Source organism: Brugia malayi, assembly GCF_000002995.4.
Source record: "Brugia malayi strain FR3 genome assembly, contig: Bm_v4_Chr4_scaffold_001, whole genome shotgun sequence".
In the NCBI taxonomy this organism is placed as follows: Eukaryota; Metazoa; Nematoda; class Chromadorea; order Rhabditida; family Onchocercidae; genus Brugia; species Brugia malayi.
In genome coordinates, this window is record NW_025062478.1 from 11,031,382 (window position 1) to 11,050,912 (window position 19,531).

The window sequence follows — 19,531 nt, forward strand, 5'->3', positions numbered from 1 at the left end:
TGTTTTAAAAGACAAAATTTAAATTAATGATTTTAGAGAGCACTTGAAAGCAAAAATTTTCAGATATTTTAAATACAAATTGTAATTTCAAAATCAGAAAAATAAAAAATACTTTTTCATCGAAACAATTTGATCACTCATTTTGATAATTTCAATTTTAAAATATGATTGCTAACAAATATCAATTGTTCTTCCTCAATATTTTTCATTTATTTACTCAATTAACATTTAATGATATGCATTAACTTGCCATTATTCACATGAACAAAGTGATATGATATGTGTGTAATTCTTGAGATTAATGCCTTATTTACTAATATTTCCACATTACGGTAGAAATAGCTGAGGTAATTACGGAAAAATAAAAAGTGAGAACCGGAATCTGTAAAAATTTAATCATCAAAGAGAACCGGAATCTGTAAAAGTTCAATCATCAAGCAGTGTTAAAATTTGTTGTCACTTCTTTCTTTATTACACTTAGTTTATTTTAAGTTCAAATTCCCTTTTCCATTTCGATAATAATGCACAAAAAAATTTAGTGCAAAGAGAAAGCTTATAATTGCATAAGAATTAGCCTTAATTATTAAATTAATTAATTATGACATTCAAAAAATCTGATTTCGATCATTTTAGTGAGCCATCAATTAAATGCATTCAATTAATAAATTATTAGCAAATGATAAACGAATAAAATAATTAATTAAGTTCCTCCAATATTTTTAAATGACCATTAAAAAACTGTAAAAAAGAAAGAGCCAAAAAAAAAAAAATCGAAGAATTTAGTGATAACTGATAAATTTCGATATAATTACAATATTAGCAAGCATTCATAACAATTTTTACCAATGGAAATTTGAAAAACACAATCACACAATGAATCAGTCAAAACTTTAGCAAACAAATGAACTGAAAGTTACACTGTTAATAAAATTTTTGTTGTTTGTGATTTTAATTTCAGCTCAACCAATGTATATTCAAAAAATTTTGTGACATTTTATGGTGAATAATATGTCTTTCGAACTTAAACTTTTGTCAATTATCTCTTATCAAATGAAATATCAAAAGATTCTTTTTTTTTTTTTTTTATATGTTAAGAAATTCACATATGCTTACAATAAAGGAATTAAATTAAAATGTTTGTGATTGTAAGGAAAATTACCAAATGCAAACATTGAAATATATCACTTTGTAAATATTATTCACTTTTTTTGCTTTCGAAAAAAAAAAAAAAAAAAAGAAAAAAGAAGAGAAAAATGAATAGCCTAACCGATTGTTTGTATTTCTGATAAACACAACTGACCTTCGCTCTTTAATAGACCATTAATATTACTGTGAATTTCAAGATTGAAAAAAGTGCATGCACAGTTTACAATAGATGCATGCATCTATTTTCATCTTTATATTTATTTCTGATACGTTGCGTGAAAATACTGCGTACGTGATAAAAAAAAAATCAATGTTTAATCGTTTGAATGAAGTGATAGATGAAGTGATAAGAGAATTATCATAGATATTTGTGACATAAAAGAAGAGCATTCGATAAGATTAGTAAACAGTAGGAGAATATATTACTCTTTCCGTATGATAATAGCAACATAACTTAACTTAATTAATTATAACAAAAGTACACCTGAGATTATCATCATTATTTTATGATTAATAATGATAAAAAAACATGTATATACATACATACTGTACATGGCTAATGATATATAAGCTAATTCTACTCTGACAATAGCGCAACAAACATAGTTCATAAATTTGTCATTCAACAAAATAATTCTATTTTTCACTATTTTTAAAATTGTTAACCAATTACAAGAAAATTTTTAAAGCGGTTAACTTTAGATAATAAGTGAAATTTGGATAATTTAACTTTTTTTTTTCATTGTTTAAATTGATTACTAAACGCAGGTAAAAAAAAATTAATTACTAAACATGTAAACATATAAATAAAAACTAAACATACAATATAATATTTAAGTTAATTACTAAACACACATAATATCAAAATTTAAATGAACAAATATCTTCTAAATGTTTCAAAAAAATTCAACCATTTTTACCATTTAAAAAATTGTATGCTAACCTAAATTTAAATCAAATTAAATCAAATTTCACATTTTATTCTTTTCACTACAAAAAGGGGAGGATTTATAGAAAAATGATATTACATCTATAATAAACACACAAAAATGCAAACAAATAATTACATACATAAAGTTAAAGCTAATCATTGTTTTATTTTTGATCTCTCTTCTATCTACTATCACTGATAACGATCAATTTATTGATTAATATTTAAAGAACATTGCAAAATGAATTAATTTATGTAAATATTGAACAAAAAAGATATATTATATTGTATTATTACATAAAATTTCCATTCTATTCTTTCGTTGATATTTGACAATGATTTTAAATTATGAAATTGAATTAATTTTTTTTTTTTTTTTTTTTTTTTAGAATTTTCTAAATTCATTTGGCAATTTTTTTAGTTTTAATTAGAAGGTAAAAAGTGTATGTAAAAAAAAAATTTTGTGTGATTCTGAACATTTTACGAATCTCTTCCGTTACACTATTTTCTAATCAATTCAAATTAATTCCTAATTTCATTCTCTTTCTGAGGATGCACTAGGCTAATTTCTTCCGTGAACGAAATGACGTCCTTAGACGTGTCAATTCTTCGGAAAATATTTCACCACTTTGTAACGCTGTAACTAATTGATCAAAGTTACGACTATGATTGTCACGTTGTCGAGCTGAAATAATATTGAATTCGTTGAATTAATCAATTTATAAAACATCATAAAATATTATCACAAAATTTTTACAGTAAATTCTTTGAAAAAATCATAAAAAACTGATATAGCACATAACAAATTCAATCGAAAATTTGGAAATTTGTTTAGAATATATTTTCAATGACTTTTCCTTCTTTTTTTTTTAAAAAAAAAAGCAATTAAAACATCATTAAAACATTTTTTAAATTATAAGGAAATATTCTGGATAGAAATAATTTCTTGACTTGAATTACTTTTTCCTTTTTTTTTTTTTAAAAAAAAAAAAGAATGAAATAAGCAGTCGAGAAAAGATTTACATCTTTTAGACAGTATTGATCGTGCCATTGTTTGCTTTTTAAGTCGTTCCAAATTTTCACGCTCTTCCCAAATCTGTTGATGACATTCGGTTAGTGCAGTTAAAAATTTCGAGATTATACCGAAGAAATCATCCGGTGAAGTGTTTCTCGGTTCTTCTGCAAACATCCTCACACATACCCGGAACTGAAATAATTCTGCTAATCGGTTAACACCAACAACAAAAAAAAAAAAAAAATGGGACAATTATAATGAGAAATCATTCGTTTATTCCTAGTTTCCATTTAGGTTAATTTTTTTTTTTTTTTTTTTTTTTTTTTTGAGTAAGTGAAGATGAAAGTATGTTACAAATTCACTTTATATATTGAAATATTCACTTAAGAAGATAAAAAGATATCACGTACGTCATCTATCTTTACTTTAAAGTATTTTAAGATTTAATTTACCTTGGTATCCATATCACCATATTGCTTCTCAACTTGTGCAAAATCATTTTCAGCAGAATTCAGGAAATCCTTCAGCACTTCTACAAAACGATCCACGTTCTTGTCACGTTTGTTATTCCACGTTTCGTCTTCATTTATTGTTTCGGTATCTTTTAACGCTTCCGTTGCAATTTTGATTGATTTACGTAAAGCACACAGTTCTTGTTCCATTTCTTTACGACTGTAGTATATGATGAGAAATGGCTAAGTTATTCTTTAAACTTTTCAAAAATATATAACAGTGTTTCGTCCAGTAATAATAGCATTAACTGCAAACGTATAGAAAAGAGCCAGCAAAGACTTACCTGTGCCTAGCAGCCTGATAGACACTTTCTAGGTCACGTTTCAGGCCTAGTACATCTGACTTCTTGTTTTCGAATTGCTCAACGATATAGTGCAGTAAGTTACGATCGGAACGTAATGAATTTCGTACGTCTGTGAGTAATCGCAACGAAGCTAATGTGAATCCTATAAAGTAGTACTGTCTGAAAATTCTTTTTAATTTGACGTCCGTCTTAGATCCAAAACTTCAAAGCACTACCGACCGGATCACAACGATGGTCTATTCACTCAGTCAATAAAGTATGCATTTTAGATTTATTTCTAAAATTTTATTCTAAAAAAAAAAAGAACAAAAATTTTATTTAACTTTTAATAACTAACCATAAGCATTTCCATTACGTTTTCCACAATTCAGAATGTTGCCTACTGCTAGAATTATACGTAAAAGTTGTCTTAAACGTTTGTTGCCTATTACAGCTGTTGAAGCATTTGTTACTGCTGAAGAAAAATAATGTGATTAGGAAAAAAAAAAAAAAAAGATGACAGAAATGAAATTTTTTAAAATTTTTTTTTCGATAAAATAAAATCTAATTTATAGCGCAACATTAATCATATTAATATAATATTAGCATAATTTTTAGCTTACTTTCAACAGTATTAGAAACATCATTGATGCGTTCTCGATAGGTACTAATAATATGCAAACAACGCAAGCGTTCTTCGTGTCGCGGAACACTGAAGAAAACATTTATCAGTCATTTTGAACTTTTATCTTTTATCTTTAACAAAGCAATGATTAGCGGAATAAATGCATCTTCCAAACAAATTTTCATTCCTTATCTTATCAGAATGCTTCTAATCACTATGCAATCATTTTATCACATTGTGAAATTCAACAATAATTCTGAAAAAAAAAAAAAAAAAATAAGGAAAAAGAAATTTACTTGCTAATTTCATAAAAGAATCGATCTGCTACTGATAATACATTGACAGTTTTGTATTTATCCACGATTTCGCGTATTTTCATAATTTCTTCTTTAGTCGGCAAAAATTTTAACATCTGAGAATAAATCTTTGAATTAGCTATTTGGTACAACTAATTTTGAGTTAGGAAGAAAACTTTTAAGTTATAGAAATAGTTGAAAATCACAACGAAGTTCAGACTAACCAAATATTCAAGTTGATTTTTTGAAAAAAAGAAAAATAGGGAATTGAAAAATTAGATAATTACTTTCTTTGACTTTTGATATTGATATTATAGTAATTAATAGGTAATAATAGTTATGATTATTTACAGGTAATATTGTCGACTACCAAATTTTACAAAGTAGAGAAAAAATAAAATACCGTGGTTATTGACAACAAATACTACCTTAATTTCTATATATTACATATAATTCATCCCGCTATTTAATTTATTCTAATTAAATTATAGTTGGAGGAGAATTTAAGATCAGTCAAATAAAACATAAAAAATTTAAATTAAAGTGACAAATGAAGAATTAAACTATTTTTAGATATTATATGCATTAGTATAAATATTTTTGCACTAGTAAATATGCAAATGAGTAAGTTTGAAATGTTTATACAAAAATAATTGAATTGAATTGAATTGTCAATAATATCTATCATACTTGTTCGATCATATCACGTGGTAATTCGCCATATTGATCCATTGACAAAATGGCATGCTTAATTTGTTTATTTGATAACCGAAGCTTCGATAGCATAATCGTGCAATTTTGGGCACGACGAGGTTCGATGACGGAAATGGATGTTTCGGCACGATGCTGTCTACGTAATGTTTCACTTACTGATTCCATTTCATCAATCGATATCTTGCTAATTGAAAAATTTTGTGTAACATCTTCGAGATCTAACTGAAACTCGTCACTTTAAATTGAAAAATGACAACAATATTTACATGAAAATAAATCTAACACTAACTTAGATTGTTTATCAGTAAACTAAATGATATGTTATTTTCTCTATAAAATTTGTGCTAATAAAGGTGATTGTTGTGTTAAATGATATTAAAATAAGCATCCAGCAATTCAATAACCTTTTCATACAATTTTTCCTCATTAATATTCTCCCAAACAGTGCCAAAAATTCTATCTTTAGGAATTTTTATCCAATTAAGCGTTTTCAGTTGTGCTGTTGATTTCGGTATCTTTTTTGTATTTTCATTTGCGCCGATTGCTTCCGGTACAGTTCGATCACGATGCATGCTAAGCTGTAGTAGTGATGGTGGCGGTGGTGGTGGAGGTAGTAACGGTGGACATATCGGTGGTACCGAAGATGATGATGGACTTGGAGATTCACAAGGATCGGACGGAAATGTCGAATCTGTCGAATCTGCGCTAGTTCTAAAATAAATATGATAATAGCTGATTATTTAGTTAGTATAATTTTTAAAAGCAAAACTATGAAAAGATATGATAGTGCATAAAATGAAGTTTTTTTTTAAAAAAAAAATTCATTAATTAATTGATATAAAATGAATTTTTTTTAAAAAAAAAAAATTATTAATTGGGAAGAAAAAAAAAATAATAGATATGATAACTGTTTATTTAATTAGTATAATTTTTTTTAAAAAAAAATTATTAGTTGCAAATTGGGAAAGAAATGATTCAATTGTACTTCAAATTAGGCTGATGAGAATGTAAAAATGATGAAGAAATATATAATATCAAAATATTTCAACCAAATAAATATGTATTTTGTACTTATATTAAAAAAAAAAATTGAATGAAAAATTAAGTAGGATTATAACTGATTACAATCTCTAATAATAATTTTAATTAGCATTCCTTAATCTTATAAAAAGAAAAAAATAATTACCACACCTGGAATAAATGGAGCGCAAATCGCAATCAGCCAGGCGATTTTGCAATTCAATCACATTCATTCTCTCTTTTCGTAATTCTTCTTCCAATTCATTATACATCCTTTCAAGATTTTCATATTCATGCTGTGTATGTAATCTATAATTCATTCATTTCTTATATAAACTTAAATTATTTAAACCTCTCACTTTTAATAATATTATTTGAGAAAAATAAAATTTGTTATTTTAATTTTTTATAACTAATGCAAATTGTTTACTTAACAAACAAACATTATGCACGGTTATTGATTATTCATAAATTGCTAAATCTTTTGTAGTCATAATTTTATTTTTATATTTTCTATTGTATTTACTTATTCATAAAATTTTATTTATTAGTTAGATAAAATGAGATTATTGCTTAAAAATTATACCAAAATACCTGGATAAAGTTTTATTTATATCTATGCTTATGACAGGTTCTTGCAAATCTGTACAAACTTCCATTTTTGCATGTAATACTAACTGTTGTAGTACAATATCGAGTAGTCTACAAATTAAATAGACTAATTAATTTTAATTAATCCATAAATAACATATCCTATTGTATGGGTAAACAAAAACTATAATATAAAAGAGTAAACTGAAGATGAGATTAATTTTTTTTTTTTTGGAAATGCAAAAAGAAAAAAAAAAAAAAACTTAAACTAAGTTAAACATAAAAATGGTCACAAAATTTAAATTAAATCTTAGATACAAATTAATTAACTGAATTTACCTCCATATATGGGTATGTTTATGATCGGATGATACAAGCATAAGATGCTGCAAAATGGAAATGAAATGAGGCATTGCAATGGTATTATTCAATCGTTCCATTAATATATCAATGATATCTGTTGGATTTTCCACATCAATTGGTGTTGATGTCCCCGAGTCTCTCCTTAAATTTCAATTTCATCCTTAAATTCTAATTTATTTTAACTACAAAAAATTGTAATGAAATAAATCAATATGGATTATCACCAATAATATTTAGCAAATTACCTTTATCTGTGTCTAACTTTTATCATTGATACAATCAATTATTGTTTTTTTTTTTTTTTTTTTTTTGGTTTTGAAATTAACTAACATCAAGAAAAGTTAATTTATTTTGTACCAAATTTTTTTTAAATAATTGTTAAATTAATTATTACAATTGATTATCAGATATTTCTTAAATACTATTCACTTATTTACTTTCTTATTCCATTTCTCATTTTTCTATGTGGGCCAAGGAAAATAATATAATTAAAAGAAAGTTTGTCATATTCTTGCTGATGACACAATAAAATGTCACATCATAAATTTGACTTCTATTATAGAAAATAATATTTTAATCCTCAAATAGCAATTTAAAGATATGTATCAATAACATTTTCTGTTACTTAAAGATAAATAAAATATCAGGAAAGTATTCACATGCAATTAATGTCGAATTAAAATATGAAAAGATAAAATGAAAGGATAAATAAATAAGGCAAATATTTTTAAAAACTTAAATGATGCAAAAAAAGAGCTAAATAAAACATAGAATTGATTGTTCTATTGTTAATTCAATATAATTAAATCATGAAATATTTTATGTCACCTGGCAAAATGCTGCTCATCCTCTTGTCTACTCATTTCAAACAAATCGAAATGATCGTCCAAAACGGTTGACGAAGTAGCACGAAGTTGTTCCAGGATATTATGCAATCCTAACATTAATAGTTCAAATCGTAAATGCATACGAAATTCCAATGATTTCTAAAAAAAAAAAAAAAAAAAAAAATTTTCATCGCAATATTTGAAAATATAAAATAAAGAAAAATCCATTAAAAAGATAAATTTTATTGACCAAAATTTTTATGAATTCTACTAAATCAAAAAATGAGATATTGTTTTGAATTTTTGCATTGTTGGCATAAAAATTGTTTTATGAAAATTTGTAATTCTAATGAGAAAGCATATAATTTAGTATTTTCACAAATTAAAAAGAAACTTTTTCCATAATTAACAAACAATAAAATAAAAATTTGTTGATGAAAAAAAGATTGAAAAAGCAAAGTGAAAGCTATTTTGATTATTAGAAAGTTTTATAAATAATAATTTATAAACAGATTTGTCATAACAAATAATAAATAAAACTTGTCATAACAAATAATAAATAAAATTTGTCATAACAAATAATAAAAATAAAAGTTTCAGTTGAGTTAATTGAACAAGCGGTTTAGAAGTTATAACAATTATTCAAGTAATTACTTAATGAATACTAATTGCTTGCAAGAAAAGTTTCAAGTAACAATTTTGATCAATTGTTGAAGATAAATGAGTAATGTGATAAAAGGTTTTTTTATCTTTTTCCGCCTCAAATTTTTGACAACTGACAGTCAGCTGTTTCAATGAAACTTATCAGTTTTCTAAATTTTTGCAAAAAAAAAAAAAATATCAGTTATATAAAAACAATAACTCTCTCTCTCTCTCTTATCTAACCTTCACCTTCAAATTTGACCGATTTTTTTTTTTTTCTCCTTCTAATTTATAAATCTTTTTTACATTTATCAGTTATAAATCTGATAAAAGTTGCTTTCTTGGTATATAAATTAATGGTAGAAATAAAAATTTTAGGATGAAACTACTTCTAATCTACCAGGAAAGCAAAAGGTGAAAGTCAACTGCTTTCCGATTCACTTTAATTGCTTTCGTATTCGAATTCAATTCATCAAATTATTTATATCATAACTACTACTACTACTGCTATCTGATCACTATCTTTAAGCAGCTTTGGAGAAAAATGTCGTAATCAAATATTGAAAAGAATGGTTACTCCTTTTTATATATTTTTGAATTTAAATTTTGAAATTTTCATATTATTTAAATTTTTTTTTTTCATTAAAAATATTTTTTATTTTTATATCGTAATTTTATTGAAATGTTTCTGTCACACATATAATATTATTTCTAAGTGTCTCATCTACATATTCTTTCGAACATGCAAAGCAATCGTTAAAAGGAAAATTAAGCCTAAAATTCGCAACGTTAATGCTTAAAATGAAAAATAAAATAACACTTGAAAGAATCATTTTACATGCTGATATCAAGCAATCAATGATATGATAATCATTGCTGCTTCTTATCATTCATTTTATCTTTAGGTGATTACAGTTCGATGTTACAATTATAAATTGATCAATCTTTTTGTATTGAAGATAATTGGAGATAGTGGTAAATCCTTTATTGCTATCTTTTCTCAAAATTTTAAACAATTTCTTAAACTCTGCTTTATAGCACTGACAGTATCATTCCTTAAAATACAAGAGAGAGAGAGAGAGAGAGAGAGAGAGGGAATGAAAATGGGTTTTAGAGAGGATTTTTAGGCATTAGATCCATTGACTTTTGTTTTGTCAAATGTCTCCTATGGAATAATTTTTAATTTCTCAAATATGCAACTAAACGATAAGAAACATACGTCAATTCTAAATATTTGAAATTATTTCTAATCTCTAAAAAAAAAAAAAAAAAATTAAATAAATTTGAAATGAATACCTCAGCAGGACCAGTGCTTAATAATGCATTAATTAGGCTCATCGCAGCTGTGCGTACTCGGTCAGTTTCACGATCGTTGCCGTAATTCCGGTAGATATCGTCTACCAACCGTTGAAATCTCGTCCTTTCTCCAAGAATTCTTTGTGCATCCGTTATTGCATGCAGCACTTTTTGATGTCCATCAGGTATCAAACAAATACCGGCTAATATTTCATAGCACAAAACCTGTAATTCAAAAAAAAAAAAAAAAAATTAATTCCTTTTCGAATCACTGACCGAAAAGATTACTCATCCTAATGACTATGTCACATGGATGATACTATGTCTAAAGTTCATGTATTATGTGAAATTTAAAAAAATTTTTTAAAAATTAGTTTAAATTTTAAAATTTAAAGAGATATCGTAGTTTAGGTGAAATGAAACCATGGTGGACAGTTAGCTATGATTATTCACGATATTATCATGCTTTCTGGTCCATCTTATACTATTACTGGAAAGAAGAATATGAATAATTTAAAGTTTGATTAATAAAAGAGTCTTAGAGATCAATATTATATATAATAATCTGTGATTTCTTTGTTTGGGTCAATTTAGTTCAAAAATCGAACTTACTATTGGATCAAATATTTTTGCAGAGCTGCTACTTTTTAAATTCATATAATTAACTCTGAGATCAATTTTTTAGTAATAAATGAAGAAAGCTTATGGCAGTTCAATTTCATTCATTCATGAATAAATTAAAGTTCACATCATGCATTGATGGGAGAATAAAAGTAGAATTTTCAGCAATAAATGAGGTAACATTTTCAAAATTTACCAGTATTTTTCATTTATTCAAAAGTACCGACCGGCGGATTAATTCGGAATAAAAGTGTTATATCGGAGGATAAAAATCCATGAAAAAATGAGCAAAATGAGCAATTATTTACCAAACGTTTTTTTTTTTTTTTTTTTTTTCAAATGGCAATTAATGATGCAAAATGAGAAATGAAAATTGTTGAGAGAATGAGATAAAATGGAAGGAAAGTAATTATAATAATAATAAAAAAAAAAAGGGAAAAAATGAAATGGAAAAGCAAATGAGATGACAATAGTTAGAATATAAACAAAATATTTTCGTTTATTTATTTTATTTTTTATTTCTATCATTTTTTTTTTGCTAAAAAAACTGAAAATATACATTTTTGCCATTTGTAATTTTAACGAAATATAGGGATTTTTATATTTTTTGCAATTTAAACGAAACGAAAAAAAAATGGAAAAAAGGAGAGAGAGAGAGAGAGAGAGATACAGGTATTTATGAGAAATTATATTTAATTATAAAGAAATTTTAATGCTGAGAGGATGATGAGAGGAAAAAAATCGACGATTACTGTTAAATATCTACGTTAGTGTACATGAAATTATCATTTGCATACTGTATTTAATTTAATTTAATTTGTTTATTTAATTACATTTATATATGTTTTGCATTTTAGTATAAAAAAGAAAAAAAAATTGCAATTGGATAACAAATAAGATTTTTAATTTTTGTACCAAAGTTTGAATGCAATAAAATATAAAACAGGGAAAATTGCAAAAATTAATCTATGCAATATAAAAAGTAATTTATTTAAAAATAAAACAAAAAAAAATTTTTTTTTTTTTTTTTTGCTTGAAGAGAAATATAATTTAATCATAGAATTAGTGATAGTGATAGTAACCTAAATGATAATTATCAGTGATGATATGATTGCAAAATAAAAGGTCACTGTTAGATACGATTATCACTTACACTCCTTTCAACATTCATTCCGCAATCGTAATAAGAAATTAAAATTTAAAATGTTGCATTTAAAATTTTTAATTGACAATAAAAAAAGCTTTTCTATGAATAATGAATGACAGAATCACACATTTTTGTCTTTTGCGCCCTCTCTTTAGCGAGGGCGCAAAAGTTAAAGTGCACAGCTCCTATTGCATATTAATAATTCGAAGAGAAAATTTTGAGATTTTGAAAAGAAAGATGCTATAAGATTAGAAAAGTAGTTCAAATGAGGAATAAAGGAAAGGTTTAGAGTTAATAACTTTGTCTAAAATTTAAAATTATTGATTCAATCATTAAAAATATCAAATATTCTTCCTTTAATTAGGCATAAAAGTTCATAAAGAACATTTTCATATTTCAAACTTCTCTTTTTTTTTAGAAATTCTTATAATATTGTTATTGAAATCTTATATCATTGTATGCTTTAATTAATTAACCTCTACTTGCAGATTTGGAAAATTCTGTATTAACCAAAATAAAAAAAAAATTGATGACGAAAAAAGAGAAAATGTTATCAGTAGGCGGTAAATATCATTTAATCAGAACTCGAATTTTTTAACATTTTGAATTCCCTTCCGAATTTACTTCTAAAAGAATGAAAAAGATAAGATAGTTGGGATAAAGCTTTGAATATTTTTGAAAATATATGGATGAATAATAGATTCTTATGTAATTTTTATTGTTTTTCTTCTGCAAATACCAATTGAAAAGAGAAAAATGTGGGCGGAACTGATTGCATTCTAAGAAATTATTTTCAAATTTGAGAAATTATTTTCATTCTGAGAAATTATTTTCAAAAATGAAATTATTGTTAAATTTGTTACAGTTTAATAAATTTTTTTATTGAAGTAAACATAAGTTACAAAGTTTTCTTTAAACAAAATTCAAGCAAAACGCTCTCTTTTTAATTCCATTAATATTAATAATAATTTGAAAATTCTATGCTGAACAAAAAACATTACAAATTGGAATTATAATACTTAAATTAAAGATAATTTTTAATGAATAATTGAAATACATCAATTCAGTAAGACAGAAAACCGGATTTTATCTTTCAAACTGGTTCTTATTGTATGTTCAAATATAATTATAATAATCTCTGATTTGTTATCACATGAATATAGCTACAACAAAAATATTTTTCTAATTGAAATGCTGTTTTCATCAGTATAAATTATAAAAAATAAGTTTGAATGACCTTTTGGTATTTAAATTTTAATAGAAAATTCAACATTTGAACAATGAACTATAGAAGGAATTAAATGGTAAAAATACTTTTTATACATTTTATATTTTTTTTATACTTAATTAAATGATATATCTTATATATTAGTTTATGTATGATCTAAATACGAAGAAGATCCGAGTGTACACCTGAACTACTCTTTATAATGAAATTGTTTTCCGGTTTCGGACCAATTTTTTTCCTGTTTTAAGCTTTAGCATATATTTAGAACTAGCTTCTTGTCAATTTGAACAGTTTTGAATAATTATTACTTAAATTTCGTACTAAATTATAAATTACTTTTCTGTGTTAGCCCTTGAAATTAGTTGCTTGCTCATTTCATCGAAAAGTTTTCGACAAATTTGAAATAAAGTTAATACAGCATAGCTGAAAAAGCATTTACTTTTTAATTGCAAAAAAAAAAAAAAGCAAAAACTTTTAAATTACTTTTAAGGAACATTAATCAGTACTGAAATTGAAAGTTTTTTTTTTTTAATAAAAATTCGATGGAGCAAAAAGAAAAAGGTTAACGTTTAATTAAATTAATAAATGAGCCATTTTTGAAAATTTTAAAATTTCATGCAATGTCACATTTGTTCTTTTCATATATTTCAAAAAAAAAAAAAAAAAGAAGATGAAATTAAGTGAAATTGCTTTTAGAGAGATTGTAAAAGTAAGACAATAATTAAATAATATTTAGCATCGAACATTTGCATTTTTTTTTTTTTTTGGAAAAATAGAAAATATTAAATAAACAGAGCATTTTTACTTATAATGCTAATAAAACAATCGGTGATTTAATAAATAAGTAATTTCTATTTTTCGATGAAAAATTTTTTAAACTCAGTACACTGTCAGAAAATTTGATTTCTTGAGGGGAATGTTTCAAATATAATATTTTAAACAATGGAATAATAATTAAAGTAAGAAGATTTTACGAGCAATTAGAATTATATGTTAAGATTGAAATTAAAATTGAAAAATTATATGTTAAAATTTTAATTTAAAGCGGAATTTTTGTATCTACAAGCAACAAAGAAAAGCTAACATTATTATAAATAATAGTAAGCATGGATGGATCAAAAATATAAAAATTCATTTTTCATTTAATTGTCAAATACTTTTTATTTATTTGTAAAAACTTTAGAAATGAAAATTCATGGATAAATTATAAGAAATAAAAAAATGGAAATATTGAAAAAAAATGAATAAATCATTCAAAATTTTGATTTTCTGTCTTTTCTAATATGCATTTATCATAAAATGCAAATTTTCAATATAATAGAATTTTCTTTCTAATTTCATTTTTTTAATTAAATAGAGCAACCAATTTTTTTTTTTTTTTTGAGGTTTTCAAATCATTTGAAAAATCCAAAAAAAATTATTGGGCGATTTCATTTACTGCTAATTTCATCAAATTTACAAAGAAAAATTAGCTCAATTATAGCACATTTCTTCAGGATTTTTTACTATTTCAAATTCATGAATTAACATTTACAGAAATTAAGTTGAAAAGGTTTCTTTGTTCAGATTTCTCATAAAATAAATGATCAATCAATAAAGCAAGGTGGTTGTTGAGATCAAAATTGGAAAGAAAGAGCAAATGTTTTCATATAATTATCTTTCCTGATTTAAAATCCGGCTCATTCTTTATTTTAAGTATATGTATAGCAACAAATAAACCAATATAAATAAGCAAACTAATCGAAAATTTTGAAAATTAAAAAAAAAAAAGAGGAAGAATCATAGAAAAGTACAAATGACATTTATAGCCAGCTTGTTTACTTTATTTTTTTTTTTTTTTTTTACATTTTAACTTTTTTTCTCTCTTCCATTTTGCTTCTTTTCCGGAATGTTTTATTTACTTTGAAAAGGAACTTTTTATGTTTTTCAAATTTTAGCATAAAAATGAGAGAAAAAAAATGTGCAAAAAAAAAAAGAAAATATAGAAAAAGAATGGAAAGCGATAATATTGTGTGAAATATTGAAATTAAAAAGCAAAAACTATCCAAAAATTATTTCAATAAATCATTCAGTGTATAAATACTGCAAAATTCTTGTAATTGAAATGAAGAGATTTACGAGACTCTCGATAGTACTCACAAATGCTTCTTGATTATTTTAATCTTCTCTGCTCTCGATGATTAACTTATTTATCAGCTACATTCATCTTGTTTTGACAAACTTTCTGCGATAAAACCTGATAAGTAAATTCGTCTTAAAGTGATAAAATCTTAGAAAAAAAAAAAAAAAAACTTAGAGTGATAAAATCTATTTCTACTTTCCTTCCAACCTGAAAAAAAAATCAATTTTTCATGAAATACAGCAAACAGCGCCATTTTTTAACAAATCAATAAAAAACAATAACTTATCAAGGATTTCTTCGTCATTCAAACTTAAATGATTAAAATGATAATCAGTAATTAGTCTGTGTCTGATAACATCGCAATTCGATAAATTTTCATTCTAATGTTTATCTCACAAAGAGAAATAGGGAAGAAGAATGGCTAATTTGCATTCCAACAACGTTATTACTATTACAACAGTGCGACATTACGATGACCTTTTATGAACTTCTCGTACTATTCAATTACCGCCCATTGATCTGCCAAATTTAGCTTTGAATAATTTTCGAGAAGAATGAAATGAAGGAGAAGAAGATAAAAAAGTTGATCATTTTAATTAAGAATTGAATGTTTCATTTTGAAATTATTTCTAAATCGCTCATTCAATATTTAGATTTATTTATGTATTTGTGTTAGCAAACAAATAACAAAGTAAACAACAATAAAAAAAAAAACATTCTTTTATAGCAGAAACATTATTAAAATGACCTAGATTATTGCATACTGAAAGTTTAATAATTTCAAATTAAACAAATATTTTCATTTGTATTTTGAATTTTTTTTTTGAAAAGAAAAATGTTATGCAATAATAAATAAAGGAAGAAAATAATTTTTCATTTCTTCCTGAATTCATTCAACTGACAAATATATATATATATGAAATGGATGGAAAAGTTCTTTAAGTGATTTAATGATGCAATCATTTTCATAAAAATTTGACAAAATGATTCTTTTCAATGGTTTAAAAAAGAAATTTTAAATGCAGCAATTATCACTAAATATTAATATAATCATCCACTATGAATTATTCTGTTTATTAAACAAATAAAATTTTTCACTGATATTTTATGTGATCGATAAATTTTCGAATGATGAAGCAAAACAAATGAAATAAATTAAATTTCAATTATTTTGTGTTTCTTTCAAAAACTATATTGTTTGCAAATTTGGAAGGAAACAGAATATTTTTCAATCATTTTGACATTTGATTTAAAGCATTGGATGCTTTTTTACTCTCACTGCAAATTTATCACCAAGTGATAATGATAACTAATTAATACTTTCTTCTCTTTCTCAACTATTTTATAATTTTACTAGAAAAAATTACTACTGCTATTACTATAGAAGGCAAACTAAGTTCAGAAATGCATCATTTCGAGAGTTAAAAGTAGTAAACTGATGCTCCATGGACTATCAGTTATGCTGGTCACATATCAGTTTATCAGTTTGACATTATAGAAAACCAGACTATCAGTTATGCTTGTCACATATCAGTTTATCAGTTTGACATTATGGAAAACCAAACTATCAGTTATGCTTGTCACATATCAGTTTATCAGTTTGACATTATGGAAAACCAGACTATCAGTTATGCTTGTCACATATCAGTTTATCAGTTTGACATTATGGAAAACCAGACTATCAGTTATGCTTGTCACATATCAGTTTATCAGTTTGACATTATGGAAAACCAAACTATCAGTTATGCTTGTCACATATCAGTTTATCAGTTTGACATTATGGAAAACCAAACTATCAGTTATGCTTGTCACTAAGACAGTTAATTTGAAAAATTCTAGAAAACAAAAAAAAAAAAATAACCTTGCATTTAGCACTTGGAAGAGAAGTGGACGACGCAATGACACAAAGTGTGTCATTCGATGATAAAATAACCAACCGACCAACCTGAAAAGAATTTCATGTCATTTCAACTGTGTTCCATGTATTTGTCTAATTTTCAATGAATAATCAATTAGATATTTAATTTTTCAATTTTCCTTTTTTTTTCTCCTAAATGCATTTTTCTAATTTTTGCATTTTGAAATTGCAATTCAAAATAAGTACTACTACATATGGCGTTTCATAAATTACTGTAATAGCTAAAATGTTCAAAATTTAATTTTTTTTAAAAATCATTTGAAATTTGAAATAAAAAACAAATTGCAGTTGTATATTTAAAAATTGTAATGAACAGAAAGCTGAAAAAAAAAAATGTTGAGTTTTTCGTTGTTTTTTTTTTTTTTTTTTTTGAAAATTTAATTTAAAAATTTTTCAGAGACAAAATTTAGTATTATATTTGCATTTTATAAGTTTCTAATATCTTTTTAAGAATTATAAATCATAATTGAAGAATACCGTTGAATTAAGAAGTGCTCGAAAGCAAAGTAAAATAGCAGATGCATGCTGTTCCAGCCCTGATCGTCTCGAACATTCACTTAGTAAACTTTTTAAATGTCCACTGCCACCTAATTTGACAAAATTTTCCACATAACTGCAATAATTTGACAGCATAACAAATAAAAAAAACGAATTGATTTTTCTTTTTTCTTTTTTTTTTTTGATTATCAAATTTTTTTCGAAATACATAAAAAATTTTATTGGTTGAAAGATTTTTCAATTATTATTAATCAGTTAATAATTTCAATTTATTGCATTCATACATTTTTTCTAAGCTATCTAAAGATTTTTTGTGCAAGATATTAGCATTAATTTTAAATTAATTTTATAAAACATTGTAAATATTAAATAATTCAAATTTCGATTAATTTGAAAATTTTAAAAATTTTTTTTTGATTTTTTAAATTTATAAATAGCTGATTTACCTGTGTGATTGTGTCCTTAACGAAATAAACAGCGCTTCCAAGACATAAAGATTTTTATCACTGTCTAATAAACTATTTCCTTGAATAATCTCCAAGAATTTCTCTGCTATTTTACTATTACCTATGCCATATTTATCCTAAAATTATTTTTAAAATGTTAAATTAGTAAATTTAAGATTTGCTTAAAAAAAAATTTTCAAATTGACGGACACATATGCATACAAAAGCACTTAAATTATTTATCATTGATGTTTTGAATTTGAATTTGAATGAAACAAAGTACAACAAAGTACTTTCACATAGTAAAAGAATTCATTTGCCATCCAAAAATAATCAAATATTTGATCAATTTTAATTACTGATTTTTTTTTTTTAATCAATTATCAATTAATGATAGATACATTTATCCAAAAATTAAAATATTACTTACTCGTATAGCATTTTGTTCTGTGAGCATTAAACATTTCTTTTCAATTGGCTGATCGAGTAACAACTTTTGATTTTCGGGTGATAAGTCTAACTCTGCCTGGAACAATTTATAGCTTAACAAGGTTGAAAGCAATATGCTAATTGATTTCTTAGAATTTGTCAAAATATTCAAAAAGGAAAGAAAGCATATAATATTGGTGTAAAAGTGAAATAATATAAATTGCGAATAAAAAGTTTTGAAAATTATTATAATTTATTTTTTAATTTAACAAAAGAAAAAAAAGAAAAAAAAAAAAGAAAGAAACACATACGAGAAGTCTGGGAAATGCAATATCCACTTCACATTTATTAAGATTAGCTGCATCCAAGGTAAAAACCAAACTATGAAATGGATCAGGTGGCACAATATACTTCTCAATATGCATTTTCTCTTCTTTGATGTCACCTGATCTGACCCAATTCAAACAATTTAGCATTCGATTTATCGCATTAATCATTCTAAAATGGAAGCCAAATGTTTATCTGAACAACTTGAAGTACTGTCAGCAATGATCGCATGTGAAAGAGTGATAAGTTGATAAAGACAACTGATAAAGACAACTCAGTAGAGAGAGAGAGAGAGAGAGTAATTTATTGAGATTGCAATAAATGAAAGTAATGAGTAAGTGATTTACTGTGGGAAGAATCTGTTGTTTTAGTGTCATTAAAAGAAAATAAAACAAATTATTATTATTAAGTATTTGCTATCAATTTGCATGATACTCTCGGGATATTCCAAGTTCGAGATTTTGAGATTTTTTTTTGCAATTAAGAATTTAAGAGAAAATTTAAATGAATTTGTAGCGATTGCATGATACTCT

The 19,531-nt window shown here is 24.8% G+C and overlaps 1 protein-coding gene across 1 annotated transcript; it reads right to left on the bottom strand.

Annotated features, from left to right (window-relative positions):
- Positions 1-2,634: 2,634 nt before the first annotated feature.
- On the bottom strand, positions 2,635-19,168 carry Bma-daam-1 (Formin Homology 2 Domain containing protein; the record flags this gene model as incomplete). Its single annotated transcript, XM_043082414.1, has 19 exons — positions 2,635-2,762; positions 3,101-3,284; positions 3,545-3,764; positions 3,889-4,051; positions 4,247-4,363; positions 4,512-4,600; positions 4,810-4,925; positions 5,500-5,745; positions 5,928-6,234; positions 6,715-6,852; positions 7,138-7,245; positions 7,474-7,638; positions 8,326-8,483; positions 10,263-10,487; positions 17,242-17,325; positions 17,776-17,911; positions 18,243-18,379; positions 18,673-18,768; positions 18,983-19,168. 19 exons carry the CDS (start codon positions 19,166-19,168, stop codon positions 2,635-2,637), a joined length of 3,003 nt encoding a protein of 1,000 aa, XP_042938348.1.
- Between the last annotated feature and the right edge of the window lie 363 nt (positions 19,169-19,531).